The sequence below is a fragment of the Opisthocomus hoazin genome, chromosome 8 (genome assembly GCF_030867145.1).
Source record: "Opisthocomus hoazin isolate bOpiHoa1 chromosome 8, bOpiHoa1.hap1, whole genome shotgun sequence".
Taxonomy (NCBI): domain Eukaryota; kingdom Metazoa; phylum Chordata; class Aves; order Opisthocomiformes; family Opisthocomidae; genus Opisthocomus; species Opisthocomus hoazin.
The window spans coordinates 54,916,290-54,936,978 of NC_134421.1; the positions used below are offsets into that span (position 1 = coordinate 54,916,290).

Sequence of the window (20,689 nt, forward strand, 5' to 3'; positions counted from 1 at the left end):
GAGCCAAATTAAACATAATTTTCTTCAAGCTCTCCATATTTTTTTATTGTTTGCTAATAGCATATCAGTCAGTGTAATATGTAGTAAAGCTGTAGTCTATGTTGTATTTCTGCTCTGGAGGCTGCTGAAATACAGAAGTGACTGGGGTCTGTGGACAGAAGTGTCCCACATTTGTTCTCATCTAGCTGTGTGAATATGTTCTGCATATACAGGAGTAAGTATATTACCTAACACGTATAAGTAAATATATTACCCTTGCATTTGCATTAGTCATTGCGATGGGAAGACGTTCCTTACTGCCACTGGGGCACTGTGAGCTCCTGTTTTGTGCAATGTTTTTGTTTTTTAACAACTGGCTCAGGCTGCTACTGCCAACCTTCTGTTAGCACCTCCACAACTCAGTAAGTAATTTTGGATAACAGCTAATGCCAACATTTCCTGTCGTTATAGTCTCTGCCTTAGGTGGCTGACATGCATTGTTATGCCTGTGTAAGAACCCATACTAAACCACCTGTCTCTCTCCTGGAGTGAATAGCAATAGACATAGGCTTCCTCCTGTGCAGTGAAGGCAGACAGGCACTTGCTCATGGTGATTTAAAACACTGTTTGAGGTAGTGCTCAGGTTCCTTAGCTAACCTAAATTGCTCCCTGCACACGCTTACATTGTTCCTTTGATTATACCTGGCCCTATACTCCTAACATAGACACCTTTGAAGTTTCCACTACCAAACTTTTTCATGGTTGTTCTGAAAGTTCTTTACAGAACTTTACTTTTTTCCCTTTTCTAAATTTTTTTGCCATGTATTTTTTTTTACATTAACCACCTCTATTTTCATTACTTCAGTTGTTCTTTGCATTTTATCTAATAATATTTTTAGAAAGATTGCTTTTGATTACATGCTAATCAACTTTGTTCATTTGCATAGGTCATTTTGGATCAGTGCAGCACAGCAGAGTAGTTTAACATCATTTTCACTAACTTAATATTGGCAGCATCAAACCTAGAAAATTGTGGTCAAGGTCTGTCCAAGCCAGCTGCAAAGAACACCAGTGCCACTAGAACCTTGTGCCTTGTGACTGCAGATATGTATCCTAGGGCGCCTCCAACGGCTTGCTTGAACTCTGAAAAGGCATAGCTAACATGGGTTTATCAGATTAAATCAGTAACTTGACCTAGGCACTGAGCAGCTTGAAACCAACATTAGTATCAATCTCAAGGACAGAATGAAAGAAGTCTTTCCCTTTTTCAAATCTGTCCAAAAGTTTTACATAACTGAGGCCATAATGGCTTTGCTGGAATGAGAAATGATAAACTGAAATTCCTGATATTCAGTTCTCCATTTTTTGTAATATTTTGCGGCCCATTTTGTCTCTGCAGATCTTCATATGCCTCCCAGATCTTCACTAATCTCTGTCATTCACTGATAATAACAAACTATGCAACCTCAGTGTTCACATTTCATTCATAGTCAAAAGCAGTAGAGGAACTTGTGTTGATCTTCCCACAAAAAAGCTCATTATTAGTCACTGTCTATTCTGACTTATTGTCATTTATTTCCACTTTTCTCCTATTTTTTAGTTTATTTTTAATCAGTGGCAGAATTACCTTTATACATTACCCATGGGTCTCAAATTTTAATGGGATTTATATCGCAAAAGAAGCCAACCATATTGTAAGTAAAATTTTCATCTCTTGCAGTTAAAATAGTATATGCTTTCTTATTTTCTCATTTCAAATTTTTCTCCTTTTGTCTCCCCTAGCACTTATTAAATACTAAAAAGCACTTACTAAATACTAAATTAAAGATCTTTATTTTTCTCTGGTCTTGTTTTCTTTTCAGTTTCCTTCATGGCTTCCTTTCTTTATTCAAGTCTCAACTTGAAATCAGATGTAGAATATTGTGTTTTCTGTCCATCCTTACTATCAGAAGAAACTTCATATCAGTGAGGGCTACACCATAAAGGTGGCAAGTCACTTTCATTTGCATTAGTTACTCTCCTCAAAGAATCATTACCCAGTTCCAGGCACAAAATTACTGCCATGATTGGGATGTCTGGGAGTTGTTTTCTGCAGGTTTTGAGCAGGAGGAATAAAAGTACCTGGAAATCACTTTTACTCTTAGCCCACCTCGAAGTTGCTTGAAAATCAAGCTGGTCTGCAGGCTAATATAATTTATACTGATGGAGAGCGGCTCTTATGAGGCTTAGTGATGGTAGCCTGCTGCCTGTGCTCCCTGGGAAGCAGTATGGTAGTTAGAGAGTCTTTTATCTTCCAAGGATTCTCGCCACTAGAGGAATTCTCCTCTGACTAAGCCTGTTATTCTAAAGGTTGCCTTGGGAATCAGAAACTGTGGCTATTTTCCACAATTTCACAGTGGCTCTCACCCAGTCTTCATTAGGTCCATGTGAAACCTCATAGAAAATGCTATTCTACATTTTACTGATCCAGCCTTTCATCTGAAACAGTTTTAAATCTTGGAAGATTATGTGCCAAAGGCTTCTATTTTTCTGTCATCTCTCACTTTGTCACTTTAATGGGAGGAGTGACTGCTTGTGTAGATGTATACAACACCTCTAGTCAACTCATTCCTGGTCTTCAGTTCTTACTCATGTGTATGTTATTCTTAATATAAATCACACAAAGAGGTTTAAAAGAAAATGCCTTCTTTTGCATGTTTTTTTTTTTAATTGGGAAAGATACTGCATATATGTAGGTTTATGTGATGAAAGTTGATTCTGTTGATTTTTTTTCCCTTTGAACAAATATTTCTCTTTTCTTTTCCTTTTCTTTTCTTTTTCTTTTCTTTTCTCTTTTCTTTTCTCTTTTCTTTGCTTTGCTTTGCTTTTTTCTTTGCTTTGCTTTGCTTTTCTCTTTTCTTTCCTTTCCTTTGCTTTGCTTTTCCCTCACCTTGCCTTGCCTTGCCCTGCCCTGCCCTGCCCTGACCTGCCTTGCCCTGCCTTGCCTTGCCTTGCCTTGCCTTGCCTTGCCTTGCCTTGCCTTGCTTTCCCTTGCCTTGCCTTGCCTTGCCTTGCCTTGCCTTGCCTTGCCTTGCCTTGCCTTGCCTTCCCTTGCCTTGCCTTCCCTTGCTTTCCCTTGCCTTCCCTTGCCTTCCCTTGCCTTGCCTTGCCTTGCCTTCTTTGGCTTCTTGTGTTTACATCCACTGTTGGCTTGTGCTTTTTTCTTTCCACTACTTCAGTGGCCTAGCCAGTTAGTGCTGTGATTTTCCTGTCAACCAATCAGTTTACCACCTTCTAGTTCAGCTGTTTCTCATAGTCATATAAGGTCTTCAGACACAGAGTTGAATTCTTTATTTTCTTCTGGAAACTCTTATTAGTACTCACAATTGTGATGAGTAGGCTATATTAGATAGTAAGTGCCTGGGTTAAAGATTTATGCAATAGCATGTGGGTACATTTTCAGTAAACAAGTGAATGATTGAGGATCCCACATGCATAAAACCTGAGTTACTGCAGAGAAGAAATTATTTCGGTGATAAAAAAAGGTAAGAGCATAATTGTAAAGTTGGTGAAGGATGTGTCATATTGATTGCTACAATGTATTAATATTTGCTCCATTTGGTAGCCCAGAGGTTTAAAGCAGTAGTTACACCTGTCCTTGCCTGGCCTAACAGAAATCTACAGAGAAGCTTTTTTTCAGAAAATGTTTAAAGGTCTACTGTATTTCTAGAGGTTGTTTTTATTAGTCTATTGTGTGTTCTTCTGTATTCTTCTGTTCCCTTTCAAGTGTGTTTTGAAAAAGTTACTTGTTTGCAAGCTGAGAATTGAAGGCTATTTAATAGTATTCAAATAAGACATTACCCTCTGTGTTTTATATTTTGCTTTGGAAGAGGCACATAAAATACTTTCAGAGACAAATAATTTTTTTATGTAACTTAGCTTTGTAAAATTAGGAGTTCACAATATTCTGAAAACGTATTATTCCTGAGAAACATTTCACCACTGCTCTTAGAGTAATAATTCAGTGACGAAGGCAGCCAATATATTCTGTTTGTTTGAAACTGTACATTTTGGGGGAGGAGGGAAAAGTACAAAACACATTTTAAGTGCCTTGAGGTGTCTGTTGTACACAGGAGACTCAAGAACTACAATGCGTCTCTGTTGAATAATCAGAATCTTTGGTCTTGAACATTCCTTCTCCAGAGTAGACCTTATAAACGGTGTACACCTACCTTTATTTGAGCATTTAAAGTGCTCAGAAAACAAAAACATAAGCTAGCATATTCAGAACTGATAGGAAGTTATGATTTTAGACGTAAAGATTTCAGATGTCCATACTGAGATCCTCTAGTGGGATCTGGTTTCCAGAAAATAAATGACCTTAATCTGATCTGTAACTGAGCATACCAGAATGAAGGCACCCAAGACCTGAAAGGGGTAAAGGTAAAACTTCAATTTCAAAACACAACCCATGTCCTCAATTTCCCATTCCGTTGCTAAGCCTTCCCCTCTGTGCCCCCACCTTAATTATCATCTGGTGAAAATTTTTTGGTGATGTCATGCTCAGAGAACAAAAGTCTCACTTATAAAAGGATTTTCTTTATTTTTCATAATTTAGCTGAACCAACACAAAACTGAATACTGTAAAGCAACAAAAATGATGTAACTTCTTTAATTGTTCTGTGTTTACTAAATAAGGCTACTACACTCCCTTTAAAATAAATCAAAACAGAGAGTTGGTAGAGTGAGGGATCTGGCTTTTGAGGTCTACATGTACAGTAAATGTATTTACCATCATTTATTGCATGACATGTTAAACCTGACATTGGTCATTTATAGTGCAGTCAGTCCATAACACTTTTCAAGTGGCTGGGCTTTAATTGCTACTTTGACACTGGTCAAAATCCTAAGATTAAATAAGAATTTTGTACATATTTATTTTACTTGAAGACAAAATGATCTATAGTTCATGTTTCCTGCAACATCTGCATTAAATAAGCCTCAGTAATAGAACAGGCTTTAAAAAAAATTCTTTAATCACCTTTTCATTTTTGTACCTTCCATCTATGGTCACTTCAACAATCTCTATATATTTTTCTTTAGTAGAATAGAACTAGCATAACACTAAAAGTTAATTGAAGTATTAGGTAGTATACTTGAAACCATACTACATTTGCCAGGAAGAAATTAAGCTCCCTTGTTGATTGCATCATACCAATATGTACCAAACTTACATACCGAAAGGTACAGTAAAAGGGAACAAGGTTTTGTTTGTTTCTCTGTTTTGTCATAATTTCCCCCGCATCTATGCTGTCTTTGTTAAATTTTCACTAACCAATAATGCCAAAAAAGTGGGCTTTTAACAATGAGGTAAAACACTGAAAATGGGATCAAAGAGCAGGCTTCAAACTGACCCTTACATAAAAGTAGGAGAAGAGAAATAGAGAAAAGGACACAGAGAGAGAAAGAAAGAAAGAAAAACAAACCTTGCTATGAAGAGCAATGAGTAAAATATTTTACACTCTATTTTTATCAGTACATAAAGACAAAAAATAAAAATAACATAAAAATAAAAAATGCCTTCCAACAGTGCAATGGTTGAATGCATTTATGTAATATAAACAACATTATTCTTTGCTTTTTCTACACAGTCCTTTCTGGTCATGCTTTACATCCAGAATGTCCCAATGGAAGAAAGCAAACGACACCAGTCACTTCAGAGACAACTGAAGTAATAAAACACAACTTAACTCTGAACGACTTGTCATGACTGTCAGAGTTATCACGTTAATTGTTAAATAGGATTTTCTACAAATATACAACATATAAAAACTGTTAAATATATAACTTTAGGCTTTTCAAAATACATTTAATGATCTCTTTCAAACAAGTGTTACTTTTGTTTTCTCTTTAATTTGCTTTCTGGTGATAAATGGTGTATCAGATGAGACATAGGCCACAGATGACCAAACATGCTCTTTGCAAATACTGTATTATCCAACTTTAACTATCAAAAATGGAACTGTAGAAGAGGCATGTTTAACTGGTTAAAACTGAAAATGATTTTAGTACGAGAAAGTCAATCTAAGTACAGAGGAATAAAGGTGCCGTGTAGACAGTTTATGTTCTTTTTTTCCAAGTTTTTCAAACAGGTCATTTTCTCTCAGTGCTCCATTATGTTTTCTCAAACGTGGCATTTCAAGAGCAAGTCTCCAAGTTAGTTTTTACTGCAGTTTTCCATAAAGACTTCTGCTGGACAAAAACATCTCTGCTTTGTGAAAGCTGGAATCATGTCTTTGTGGAGACCTCCTAGAATTTAATGACATAACTGTGTTAACAGTAAGATTGTGTCCACTTTAAAATAGATTTTGCTCTTTGGTCTATTGTATATACTGAAAGTATAAGAAAATAAAAGCAATTCAGACAGTTTAGGGCACAAGAAGAGTTTCTCTTTTGCACCTCAGTGTCCTCCCATAGGCAAAACAGTCTTCTCTAAGGCTGATTGGGATGATACTCTTCATTGTAGCAGACTCTTCGGATTAAAACATGTAGGTAACAGCAAGTCCAGCAGTGGTGTATAACGCAGATGAAACATTAACCATGAACTTTTTTGTATTGCTAATGCCCAAGCATATCTCTTTTTCTATATTCTTTAGTCCAGTGATCCTTAGTATGGCAGAACAAACTTTAGCTCATAATGTAGAGGAATTATGCTGTCATTCATGAGATACAGAGAAACAGACAGTTGAGCTGATGATGACATGTAACGGATGATGATCCACAGCAGTGAAACTTGACTAAGTTAAGTAGCTCACACAGAGCCTAAACCACTCCTACAAGGATTCTGTGTTGCTGCATTTGTCAGGAGACCTGTAAATCAATAAGAACAAATGAGTCAGTGTTTTAATTTACAATCCTGGTTATCTTTGCAGTCCGTTATTTTAAAATGTACTGTACTGAGATTTTTCAAGGAGACAGTTAATGAATTAGAAGATATTTATTTTTCACAGCAAGCATTTTCCCTGAGAAACAACTTCCGAACAAACCTATATTTTTGTTCATTATAAAAAATTAACACTTTAATCACTATTTCTAATAAGGTCATGAATATAAATGTTAATTTACAATAACTTCAATGCCATCTACCTTCTACCAAGCTCCATGCACATTCTTTTTCATAAAAATTATATCACAGAATGTTATTTTACCTGCATAAAAATTACATATAACAATATCTAATACACATGGTGATTAAGACGATTATTACTTTTTACATATAGGACATGATGAAAAATGGACATGAAAGCCACAACCACTTATTAAAAATGCAAGGATGTTTATACTGGAGGCTTTTCTGCCTTAAAGTTTCCAATGAGCACTAGAGTGTGCCTAATTTAATCAATACTGCCCTCTAGCGATGCTATTACAAGTGCAAATTAATGTAAATAACGTTTATTAATAGTCAATTTAATCAGAAAATTGTTTTAGTTACACAGCAGAAAAAAAAACCTAAACGAATGAAAATGGGCAAAGCATAGCCTGATGAGCCTGTTTAAAAGAAAATGGAGTGGAAGCAGTGGTTTGAAAGAGAAAAGGAACCAAAGTTCACACTATTAAAGAAAACAAGAGTACTGGAAGACAGCACAAACACAAATGAGAAAGTAATGACTGATTTATACAAGTAGCCAGCTACTCATGCTCACCCAAAATACCAGCTTAGAAATGGATTCAAAATTACACAGACACTGTACAAGACAAAATGTTTTGAAGTGTATTAAGCAAGCATGATTGTTACAAAATGCTGTTTGAATGTTCAAACACTATCTTCTGCTTTGGCATTGTTCTGTCTCCAGATAGTCAGAACGGTTATTACTGATGAAATACCATGCATAACTCCAGAAAATACTGAATAGTGAATGTGAAAGAGCAAAACAAATAAGAAAATCCAATTCTCTTGGTTCAAGCCATGTATTAAATTTTGAGTCCTCAGAGCAGTATATGAAAGAAATACCTGCCTCCAAATCAATTCAGTGACAGCTTGAAACATATGGATCTCTATACATGTATGTAGAAAGATAGATAGATAGATAGATAGACAGACAGACAGATAGATAGATGAATATTTTCCTTATAAGGCATAAAGTGTATGTCATAGATTTCTGCTTTTGTCCTCTCACCTTTTCCAGGAAAAAACACCCCAGAAATCTTGCAAACAGCCTTCCCTTTTCGGACTAGTGAACAGATCTCCAAACCACATGGCCTCAGACAGGCTGAAGGCAAAAAACCTCATTGATTATTTGGTATATTCCCCTTTTTAAATATACATTCAGAAAGATAAATTATTTTAAAGTTTTGCTTGTAGTAATTGTTCTGTTTCCCTCTTTTACTCTTTTTTGGGGTTTCCACCATGCCCCCTATTTTTCTTCCCATTAGAAAAGAACACAGCTTCTAAGGTAGCAATACTTTTTAGGCAGTGAGACACAAAACAAAAGATTTATGGTTTATTAGGTCTGAAAGTAAACTACTATTGTGTTAAGAATTAGGCTGACTTAGCTCCATCTTTCCTGAATTATGCTGGAATGGCCCAAAGCTAAAAGCAACAGTGTAAACTGCTGATGGACTGTGTGTTCAGTGTTTTCATAGTGTGCTTCTCTACCATATCAGTCCCAGGATGGAGAGAAAATTCAGGTACAACCACATTCATTTGCAGATACCTACTGCTTTGTCATTTTATGGATAGAAAAGCTTCCTTCCTGACTTGGTATCCCTGTCTCCACTTTTCACATCCCTGCTGTGTGAATATGGTATCAACACTTTAAAAGAAGGAGAGGAGAGAAGAGAGGAAACAATTATGCATTTTAAAAATGCTGAGGCAGGGCAGAGAGCAGGCTTGAAATAAAGTGATGACAGAAAGAGGAGCAGATTAGAGAACAGAAAGTGAATTTACAACTTTGGACAACGACAAGAGAAAATGGAACGAGAGGGAAAAAAAAAAGGCATAGGTTAGCCAGGGAAGTTTAAACATTATTTATGAATGAAGGCATTAAAAAGAAGTAAGACAGGTAATTGGAGCAACATATAAAAAGGTGAGAGAGGACAGGAGAGAGCGTGAAGAGTCCAGAGGAGAGGAAGAGCATGCACACCCACCCTCCCACTTCCATTTTTTCCCCTTTCATTCCTAATTACAGATAAATTAATCACTCCCCAGAAAACCAGACAGACCAAGCAAGAGAAAAGAGGGATTCCCAAAATGACCACAAAAAGGACTTCTTTACTATTTATTCTAATAGTTCAAACCATGAGAAGTACTACATCCCTGATAGGCAAGTTTAAATGAAAATGGTGCTCCTGATGACTGTTTGGCAGCAATTACTAGAATACTATTTAGGTGAATAAATTGCAATAAGAACTGTAAATTCAATAACTATATACACAAAACTGCTTTAAATCTTAGGAAAGGTGTGTTGACATTGTTTTGTTCCCTTTTTCCCTTCACTTAGGAAATTTGCAGCGGCATCAAATTGAAGAGAGACTGCGTACCAATCACGTAATATAAGATTTTCCTTTCTGTCCATTTCTACACAAGACTCTCATCAGTTCCAGGTACCATTGCACAAGTCTGTTTTTCACTGACTTCAATGGAGTCAGAATTTCTCCCCAGTGCTTCAGACAGCAGGTTCTGCTCCCTTCTGAAGGAGCCAGATGTTCTCACTGTAAATTTGGAGAAATCTTGAGCTTGTTCAACTTTAAGATATTGAGCCAGCATCTAGTACCAGAGATTAAAATACTACTGTACCTTATCTGACTGCTTATGTAATGGAAGCTCAACCTCTTGTGTTCTCCACAGAACTCTGCTCAAGAGGAAAAATAATTTTTCTGACTGTGTATTAATAGATAATCCAAAGCATAAGAAACAATACATTTCATATGACCATATGTATTTTATTATAGTTCTTGGATGGCTTGAATATGTCCTGGGAAGGTTTGACTTATTAGAAGAATTATAACACAGTCCACTTAATTTGTCTTATTCTGGAGGGAGTAGAATAAGGGAGTCTATCTCCAACTGTGCCCTAGTGGCACATAAAGCAAAATAATTCATTGGTTCATTCCTATGGTCAAAGACAAAGGAAACAAGTTATGCAAGTCACCTTGAGAAGATGGGAATATGTCATTCTTTGCTGACGTACACAGGCTTTCCACTGAAAAAAGCCCACCCAAAACCATGTCTTTCAGTGCAGTATCTAGGATTGAATTTAGTGACAAAATGTTTGAATTTCTCATCACAAATCAGAAAATTGAGCCAGGCATAATGTAACTGGCAAATATTTTCAGAGTATCAGAGTAGGACTGAGTTTCAAGCATGTCTGGCCTGACCTTTTATTTTAAATAGAATCCACATAAGTACCGACAATTCCATGTCAAGCCTGGTAAAGCTTTAGCAGTTTCATCTGGTTTACACTCTGCTTTTTTAGAAAAAAAATGAAAGTCAGAGTGAACCAAAGTCATCATTTTGCTACAGTAGCCAAGTGCTTTTACATGACTGCCTGTTGAAGTTATACTGGCACTGTGTGATGACAGCTCTGAACTATCTATCATGTGTCCAGCACTGATAACTGGAAAATTTCTGGATGCCTACAAAGTAATTGGTCGTATTGAAGAGGTTTCTGTCTTGCTGAACAGCTGAACTACATGTCTAAATTGTGTACTTTACACTTTTAAACTACAGTGTTAAAAATGCCTCTGTGAGTCTTAGGATTCTGTATAGTACCCATCAATGTAAATGGCTTTTGTTTTTTATTTGTTTGTTTTCCTTCTTGTACTATTATGTGAAAAAAAACCAAACCTCACAACATTTTGCACAAACACAATTCACAGAGATGGATGTAGGGTGAGCCAATCTCCGTCTCACAAATCTACTCATAATGGAAACAGTTCCAAACCTTTTACCAAATGACTGCAAATTAGATAAAGAGCATGCCTTTCCCCTCTGCCTCTGCAGCTGTCTGTTCGAGGTCCCTGAATAACTAAGCATGTATAATGCAGAAAGAAAGACATAAAAGCATTAAAATGCCCAAGGAAAACCTTACACTGCCTTGTAAGATATCTCAGGCTTTATGGGAATAGAAATTAATTTCTGGTGATGATCCAAGCAGTAGTAATGACCTGTTGCATTTATGAAAACTCCCATAGTCCCTCCTGAAATTTTAGTCTGTTTTCCTCCCTTCCTCTTCCTTTCCTCATGCTGGTCGTATATGCAGATTGAACTGTTTAGTCTTCAGAAAAGGGCATGCTAATCTACCTTTAAAATGTCTGCGGCTATTAGGAATAAGAAAAAGAAGCACTGAAATTACTATACCCAGTAGTGCTGTGTTCTGTCTCACTGAGCTAGCCACAGGAAGGACATCTTCAAGGTTCAAACTGTAACACCCGCAGAACTAGGACTAGTAATATTGGTCAAATCTAGTGTCTGTTTATAAAGAGTAGCCTAGCTTAGTATACAGTGTATATACACCTATGCTTTCTTGTGTTGCATTCATGAGTTACAGATAGTAGAATCCAATTGTCAGCCACCTACTAGGACATCATGTCTTTTCTTGAACACTCACTGTTTGTTTTTTTTCACTTCTACTATTCAAGTTAGACACAGAAAGAAGTATTTATTCCAACTCTGAGACTTTGCAAATTAGATTTTTTTCCCCAATAACAATTATTTTTAATAAATATACTAAAATCAAAAAGTGCCATTTCTCGTTTAAAAACACTCTAAGGTCTATCTTCTCAACTTCCCCTGACCATCTACCAGGACTATCACCTTGATGATTATTAATTACCTTTGCTGTTAAAATCCTGTTTGCCTCCTATTACCTTTTTTGAACTTACAAGATCTTGGAATGTGCTGGGTGACATCATACACTCCTTCCTTCTACTGATTGTCCATAAGCAATACCAGTGAAGGCAGTGGGACTGTTCTTGTAATTAGATAATCTTTAAAAGGAATGAAAATGTTAGAACCAGGTGTTGTAACCCAGCTGAAATACTTTTGACCATGGATCATGTGTGTGACCTGTGTTTAAGATCTCAGGCTTAGGCATGTATAATAATGCAAGCTTGCTTTGCAGCATCTGAACATATGCTAAGGAAAAGAAATGGAGATGGCAGAAGAGATGGCAGCAACAATATCTGAGCTCAGAACACTCAAAGCCCGTGAGCACAAAGGTGATCATGGGAGATTTTTGGTTGGAGTATCATTTGCAGCTATTGTGGACAACAAAAGAGCCAGGCAGGTCTCATTCTGCCCCCCATGAAACTCTAAAGCCACACTTAAAACAACTCTAGCTAAAAGCCTTGAGCAAGTAACCCAACAGTATCTGATTTCTTTTTGCTCTTTTAAAATGGTTAGAGGTGTGCACCTATATGAAGCTTAGTAGCAAGTAAGACTAAGAAAGTTTTGTAACTGGCATGGAATTGTACACTTGAAAAATTACTACTTCTCTGCCTCCCTTTTACTCTTCAAATAAAAGCAACTGCAGTATTAGCACGATTGCAAGTGTATAAGAATAGCCAGGGGCTTTCCTCAGGGTACCAAAAAATTAACCTGGATTTACCATTCCTGAGACTTTTCTCTAAGGTAGGAGACAGGTTCAGACTAAATCACCAATGCATTTAAGAATCTATTTTTATTTAAACACAGTAACTTAAGGTATACTGAATTCTGAATATTCATACCTATATACCTATATTGAAAGCATACTGTTTATAGATTAACAAATCTTAACAAAGACACAACCTTAATTACATTAAACCTTGTTTGAAAAAAATGCCTTAATTACTTGTGTGTTAAAAAAATCTATTGCATATAATGATCTTCCATAACAAAATGCTTGTAATGACACAGCAGAAGAATATCTCATGAAAAGGGTGATGTGAGTTTTAACTATAAAGTTTACAAATACTCTTTCTTCTCTAATTAGAGCAGAAGATTGTTCAGGGGCATCTCTGAGTGACATCTGATTGACAGGCAGCTGGTCTGGAGCAAGGTTAGTCTCACACTCACAATAAAAATTGGAACTATGATTGCCTAAGACTGATTGTGAAAATAGTTGAACTTAAATGAAAAATAGATTGAAAAGGCAACTTGCTTTTAGATGGAACATTTAGGATATTTCATCCATTGAAAGAGATAATTCTGACTTACAAATCACAAGCTTTAAATCGGAAGTTCAACTGACAGTGAAGGAACAGAACAGTCAGTGCTCAGCAGTGACATACTGTGTCTGCTTTATGTATTCCATCTGCGAATTTATTGCTTAAGAAAGTAGTCATGTTTTGCATCATTCCAGAAAGCAATGTAGCACAGTAGATGACTTTAACAATCAATATTTACAAATATGTTGTGTATGGAAAATTACTCTGCTTAGCCTTTGTCTGTAACTTGAGGAGAAAGTAGCAAGTGGACAACTATGGGGAGTGCGAGTAGAGGAGGCATATACATGTGTAGGTCAGGTAAGAAGAATGCAGTAAGATTTTTATTCTCGCATAGCCCTGTTTGAAAACAAAAGCAAGAACAGACAGAGCATTCATCCATCGAAGTAACATACAGGCATCCACTGCACACACAGAAAAGCAAGTGTGGTCTTCAACAAGCTCAAATGTATGCTTACACGTAAATAGAAGAAAGCCCACCACTGCTCTTAGTCATTATGCCCACTACAAAGAAGGGCACATTTTCTAAAGGTAAAATTTTCTAAAACAGACTTTTCTTAGACGGTCCTCTAATATGTACATGCAAAACAACACAAGCATGTATCAGCACAAATTAGTTTCGCTTTTTAAACCTTGATTCTACTCACTTTCAGTGCAAAACCAAAAATTCCCAGCCTAACAGATTGTTACATCCCTTAACAGGTTTATGAGATTCAGTTCCTGGCCTGAGAGACACATAAAATGTGAAAAATCTCTTCCTGAACAACCTCACCACAGAGATAGTGACGTTGTTCAGGAAAGTGAAATCTGTATTCCTTAAAAAGTCAGTGTTCCTGCCTTGTATCAGAATACACCCAAAGTTTTTTAGCGATCCTTCAATCCTTCATTCAACCATAAACATTTTGAAAGGATAATGAAAAATGTAGTGACTTCACAAATTATTTTCTTCAAGATTTGGGGCGGGGGATGGTGTTTCTCAACAGGGTAAGGTGAAAGTTGATAGGAGTAGAGGATTTTGCATATGGCAAAATATACTCATCTTCTGTTTAATGACAACATACCCATACACGTTTGCAGACTTTCAAATCCTTTTGTACTTCTTTTCAGGAAACTGTGATATATTCTTATAATCCCAACTAAAATATCTTCTTGCACATCAATGCTCATGCTCCAGTTTGAAGTTTTGCATGACTATGGCAAAGCTTGGAAGAAGGATGAGACAGAGAATTCAAGGATCATGATCCAAACCAGCCAATTAAATTATTTTTAATCCCGTAGTGGCAAAGCAGACACCTAAATGCATTATACTGTGAAGCATTCTGATTAACAGTGGAAATATATTTAAACCTAACACAAACTAGGGATGCCTATGATGCAGTAGCTCAAAAATCAACCAGTGGGTCACTGTCTACCAGAGGCAGAGCGCTCTGTACGCTGTGCAGCATATTGCATCTAAATTCTTTGGCAAGATCACAGTTACTCTCCCTACCCTGTTTCTGTGATATTTTGGCACAAAGTGCTGTGGTGATCAGATTTCTGCAGTAGATTGAAAACAAACAACAAAAGAGGAAATATAAACTGTGGCAAATGTGAAGGAATTTCTAGAATTTATAACAAATTTTACGCACACAAAAGACAGAACTATATAAAAGCAGCTGCAATGCAGCTTTTGGAAAGCAAGACAGGAAGCGAATTTGATCTTCTCTTGACACACAAAGATATGAGTCTTGAATAATCCTATTACCTTATCTAGTTTCATGTGCCTCTCATAGCAGTGTGGTGAATCCACTACCTTATAGTAACTGTCCTTAATCAGATTTTAGGGATTCCTAGCCCAGTGTCTCTTCCATGATGGCCCTTCAACTCTCCATTATTACAATGCCCTTAAGTCAGAGACAATGAGACCTAAATGTAGGTATCTAAATGTGATGGTGAAGTGCAATCTCAGTCATGGTCAACAAAATCTCCAGTTCAATTCTGTCTAAACATAGATGCTTAGTGCCTGTGGCACATCCTTCGGCATCTCCCCTGATCTCCAGATGCTGCTTCAAAAGACCTTATGCCATCTGGAGTACTGTGTCCAGTTCTGGGCTCCCCACTTCAAGAAAGATGAGGAGCTACTGGAGAGAGTCCAGCGGAGGGCTACGAGGATGATTAGGGGACTGGAGCATCTCTCCTATGAGGAAAGGCTGAAGGAGCTGGGCTTGTTTAGCCTGAAGAAGAGAAGGCTGAGAGGGGACCTTATAAATGCTTATAAATATCTGAAGGGTGAGTGTCAGGAGGATGGGGCCAAACTCTTTTCAGTGGTGCCCAGTGACAGGACAAGGGGCAACAGGCACAAACTGAAGCATAGGAAGTTCCACCTGAACATGAGGAAGAACTTCTTCACTCTGAGGATGACGGAGCACTGGAACAGGCTGCCCAGGGAGGTTGTGGAGTCTCCTTCTCTGGAGATATTCAAGACCTGCCTGGGAGCAGTCCTGTGCAAGCCTGCTGTAGGCGACCCTGCTTCGGCAGGGAGGTTTGGACTAGATGACGCACAGAGGTCCCTTCCAACCCCTAACATACTGTGATACTGTGATCCTGTGACACATTTGTGCTCCTGAACACATCTTAGGCCTTTGGAGCATCTAGGCTGCCCTTGACACATGAGTTCAGAGAACTTAATTCTGCCCTTATTCTCTTTTCTCAAACTGAAGAGTCTCAGGCAGCTCCTGACTGTGAATGAGTGGGCCTCATTTGGTCATGAATGACCCTAGTGCAATTCCGCATGCATCACTGCCCGAACCATATTCTTGTGACTGAGCATTTCCTTTGGGTTGAGTCACAAGGACGACAGGGAAGAGGAGTAAGATACCAATCTTGTGATCAGTCCTTTTGCCTAAGAAGAAAGCAATCACGGTTCAGTTAGCTAAGGCTATGACAAACCATGAAACATTTGTGTGGATCCATCCTTAAGAGAGAAACGTCATTGTAGTGATAACACATTGCTAGAAGTTCAGGAGGATAGGATCACAGACAAAAGTCTTATTACATTAAGTACATGATTACAAGTGTTATGAAAGCTGTCAATTTGTTTCTTGGAAACATTTATCCAACCTTTGTTATCTTTCAAGCTTGTTTTCACATCATAAGAATGAAAAATAGTAAAATCAGACCCTTAGAATACCTCAGAAATGACTGAGCTATTTAAGAGACACTTCTGGATTAAATCAGAGTAAAAGGGAGTTTACCACTCCTCACTTGTTGCAATTGTAGGTGTAGAATGGAGCTTGCTGGTTCATAAAACAGTTACTCAGAAGAAATTCAATGAACCTGAGAAGCAAATAAGCTTCAGGTGAAGACACAGATCAAATTATAGTAGTGACAATGTTCTTAGTGAATCCAGTGTGATGAATCACACAGTACCTGTGCTGTTCTTTACAGTACTGTTTCTGAGTTCATAACCTAATGCAACAAATGGACTCCAGGAACCACTAACATGAAACTTATTTTTCAAAATAGTATTTTATACTTTGGGTCTTTACTCTTTTCATTATGGTAAGATTTTTGCTCCTGAGAATTCACAGATTTCTTTTTCTCATCATACATTTTCTCAGATTTGAAAAAAATGTACAAGAGATTTGAAAGACTTCAGCTGCTGGCAGTATCAAGCCCTTGGTTCCTCTGATATGTCTGGGTTTATGAGGAGGAGGTTCTCAAGACAGAAGGAAGAGATATCACCATGTTTTAGCAGTTACAAGAAAGTACATCAAAGTTAAGGGGATGGGTCCTAAAATATTAACTATAGTCCAGATGGCCTGTGTGGGTGAAACTTGAGAATGTTTTATGAGAAATCACACAAAACTCAGATGCTATAGAAACAAGAGACAAAACAGTAAAAGAGGAAAATGTATTACTGACTCTGTCAGACATGCTAGGCAACATTTCATAAATATTAGATGGAAGACATCATCATCAGTCTTTCCTCTGAGGTCAGGAATGACATGTCATATAGAACAGGAATAATGCACAAATGACATCATATGGTTTGAGTTTCTGCTGTCAGATACGAGATCTGTACATTCTCCTCAGAACAGGTCTTGACTTACCCTATGAGGTTCTTGAAGATGTCCCTGTATCAGGGTTAATTAACAAAGCATAGTGTGTGTTCCTCTGACATTGGCCCTTTTTTCTCTAATTAAACAGAAATGGAAAAAAGAAGCAAATTTTTAATTTTTTAAATTTTTCTTTTAAGTAGGAGAGGAAATGTGCTCTGTGTAGGAGACAGTGTGGGTGTGTTCCACAGATTCTGTAAAATTCACAGGGACCACTGTAGGAATTACAACATAGGCAGGAAAGTGCTATTGAAAGACAACCTTGAAAGGTACAAGCATAAAATTTGCCCAAGCAGTCACGTCTGTTTGTTAGGCTTAGCTGCAGCTCTCCTCTACATGAAACGATTAACTCTGTTCATAAAGTGGTTTATCACTGCTAAGCTCAATAGGTGCAAGAACATGTAAGAGTTATTTTGAATAATTTTGCTTAAGAAAAACTTTCTGTTTCAAAAAGTTAAACTTTCATTTTAAAGTGAATCAATTCCTTTTTCATTTTCCATCCCAGGATTAGTACTGTGTAATAAGATGCTATTATGAGTATTTACTATTAATTTTGACATTTATTACTTAAGTAATTAGGATCGCTTGTTAGTAAGAACTGGCTGGGATGTCATATTTTCAGTGTCACAGTGTTACCTGTTTGTGCTACGGTGAAACTATATAATCACAGAATCACAGAATAGTAGGGGTTGGAAGGGACCTCTGTGGGTCATCTAGTCCAACCCCCCTGCCGAAGCAGGGTCACCTACAGCAGGCTGCACAGGACCTTGTCCAGGCGGGTCTTGAATATCTCCAGAGAAGGAGACTCCACAACCTCCCTGGGCAGCCTGTTCCAGTGCTCCGTCACCCTCAGAGGGAAGAAGTTCTTCCTCATGTTCAGACGGAACTTCCTGTTCTTCAGTTTGTGCCCGTTGCCACTTGTGCGGTCGCTGGGCACCACTGGAAAGAGTCTGGCCCCATCCTCCTGACATCCACCCTTGAGATATTTATAAGCATTTATAAGGTATTTATGTCACTAAGTTTTCAATCTTCAGTAACACCCACCCTTCAGATATTTGTAGGCATTTATAAGGTCCCCTCTCAGCCTTCTCTTCTTCAGGCTGAACAAGCCCAGTTCCCTCAACCTCTCCTCGTAGGGGAGATGCTCCAGTCCCCTCACCATCCTCGTAGCCCTCCGCTGGACTCTCTCCAGTAGCTCTTCATCTTTCTTGAACTGGGGAGCCCAGAACTGGACACAGTACTCCAGATGAGGCCTCACCAGGGCAGTGTAGAGGGGAAGGAGAACCTCCCTCGTCCTGCTGGCCACACTCTTCTTGATGCACCCCAGGATCCCATTGGCTTTCTTGGCAGCCAGGGCACACTGCTGGCTCATGGTTAACCTGTCGTCCACCAGGACACCCAGGTCCCTCTCCGCAGAGCTGCTCTCCAGCAGGTCCACCCCAAGCCTGTACTGGTGCAATACTTCTATCTGAAAAATAAAAACTTGGGGTTTAATAATTTTCTCATTGATCTCTGGGCATCTAAAAGGCTAACTGAGGGTTTTATTAGTCAAGGAGATTTTATATGGAAAACCAGACATTTTGAGGTGGCTATATAGTTTTTCAGCGCAGACTGCAACTATGTACACTTATCTTGGTTATCTTATATAGATGCCTCCAATTAGAATACATAAATGGTATCAAATGTTCTAAAAATGCATAGCCGATAGCCTTTGAGGAAAAAATGCAACTTCTTTTATCATGCAAACGAAATGAAACCTTACCTTCTGGAAGAACCTATGTCTCTCTATTGATGATGGAGAAGGCTAACAGAAACTAGTTTCTGAAGTCGTGTAACTGGTAAGTGCCTTACACAGAGGAATTAATCTGGATGTCACTAATGATTTTTTTGATATTTTAAAAACTATGTTCCTTGGATTTTTTGGGGTTTTTTTGTTTTGTTTTGTTTTGTTCTGTTTTTTGTGTTGTTTTGCTTTGTTTTTAAAAAATAAACAACTGTATGCTGTGCAACATCTGAAGATTATGTTTTCATCTCAAAAAAAAATTATTTCAAGGTAAGATATTAACAGGAAAACAGCTGCTTTTCTAATTAGTAGATTCGATGCTTAGCTTCTTTTCATTACAGCACAGACAGAGGACACTTTGATCTAGATGTTTTAATCAGTGTTAAGTAGCAATAGGCCCTAATAATTTAAAAATAAGACAATCACAAAATAAAATGTATACCTAAAAATTTATTTGATAAATACATCCTCTTATAACACATGAGTAGGTATGAAACACATCATAATTGCTACTGATATGCCATAAAACAATGTCATTAGAGTAATGAAAATGAGAAATGATATGATACAATGAAAAAATTTCTATTGGATTCCAAAGTTAAAAGTTTTGAAATACTTCATTGTCAAAAAGAAGTGAAAATTCCAAGTTTTAACAAGAATAATTAGATATTGCTCTGATTGTTTGTTAATTTAACATTTGGATCAGGAGAGTTTGAAATTGTTCCTGAATCTTCTCTCTTCCCTTTTAAAAATTCCACACCAGCACACTAGCTGACTAAAAGACAGTGGTGAGGAGGGTTCACAGCATCATAGAATCATAAAATGGTTTGGGCTGGAAGGGATCTTAAAGATCATTTAGTTCCAATCTGCCTGCCATGGGCAGGGACACCTTCCACTAGACCAGGTTCACTTTTTTACAATATATGCACTGTCAAGTCGTTAAGCTTACTCTGACAAAGTGTGCTTAATTAACCTGTGGTACTTGTTCTTCACAGAGGTTTTCAAAATGCAGAACAGCTATATCGATGGGTAATAGAAGACCTTTTCACCATGATTTTCCATTTAAAGGTGCACTTGTGTTGATACTTGATTACACTAGTGTTCTTCTATAAATAGTAGAATATCTGCATATTCCACCAATAAGCTCTGTTCCTGGGACTTTTCTTTCACTTTTCTGGCACTGTGGTAAGTCAGAGCTGTGACATCTGGAATGCTTTGGGCTGACTCCAGATGGGAAAAAAAAAAAAAGTATCAATATTTGCCAGAGGTCATCTTTCTTAAAGAATGATCAGGCACGCATGGCCAAGCACACATAAACCGCAATTGAGCACTTCTTTGTCATCAAAATTAACAAACAGGGTGACTTGAAAATGATCCTATCATTCCTAGCAATGACACTGCTTTGCTCACTTATGAGATATACAGTTGTCCTATAGGCCAAAACCACACAAAGAGCATTAAAATTTTGAAAAAAAGGATAAAGATTATTAGTAGACATAATTCAGAAGCTACAGATTCAAATCAATATTAATGTCAACAAAGAGATAAATGCATTTTGATTTAAAGCCTCATGCATAGTTTGATCTGCAATTAGTGCCAAGATTCATCAAAAGCTGTCAATTGCCATTTGCTGTGCTAATTTGAG

The 20,689-nt window shown here is 37.5% G+C and overlaps 1 protein-coding gene across 8 annotated transcripts in view; it reads right to left on the reverse strand.

The window, feature by feature from the left end:
* TAFA5 (TAFA chemokine like family member 5) overlaps positions 1-20,689 on the reverse strand; it is a 495,240-nt gene that overhangs the window by 31,593 nt on the left and 442,958 nt on the right. For 2 of the 8 annotated variants that reach the window (XR_012764914.1, XR_012764910.1), the window contains 2 exons: positions 8,136-8,228; positions 3,986-6,828 (listed from right to left, as the gene is read on the reverse strand). The exons of 3 other annotated variants lie outside the window; for them this stretch is intronic. Coding sequence is in view for 2 of the 5 variants with exons in the window: in XM_075429212.1 (XP_075285327.1) it covers positions 9,783-9,809 (27 nt within the window). In the remaining 3 variants the exon portion in view is untranslated. Of the gene's footprint in view, positions 1-3,985; positions 6,829-8,135; positions 8,229-9,754; positions 9,810-20,689 lie in introns of those variants that run through there. 3 more of the 8 variants (XR_012764911.1, XM_075429214.1, XM_075429212.1) reach the window with 3 other exon arrangements.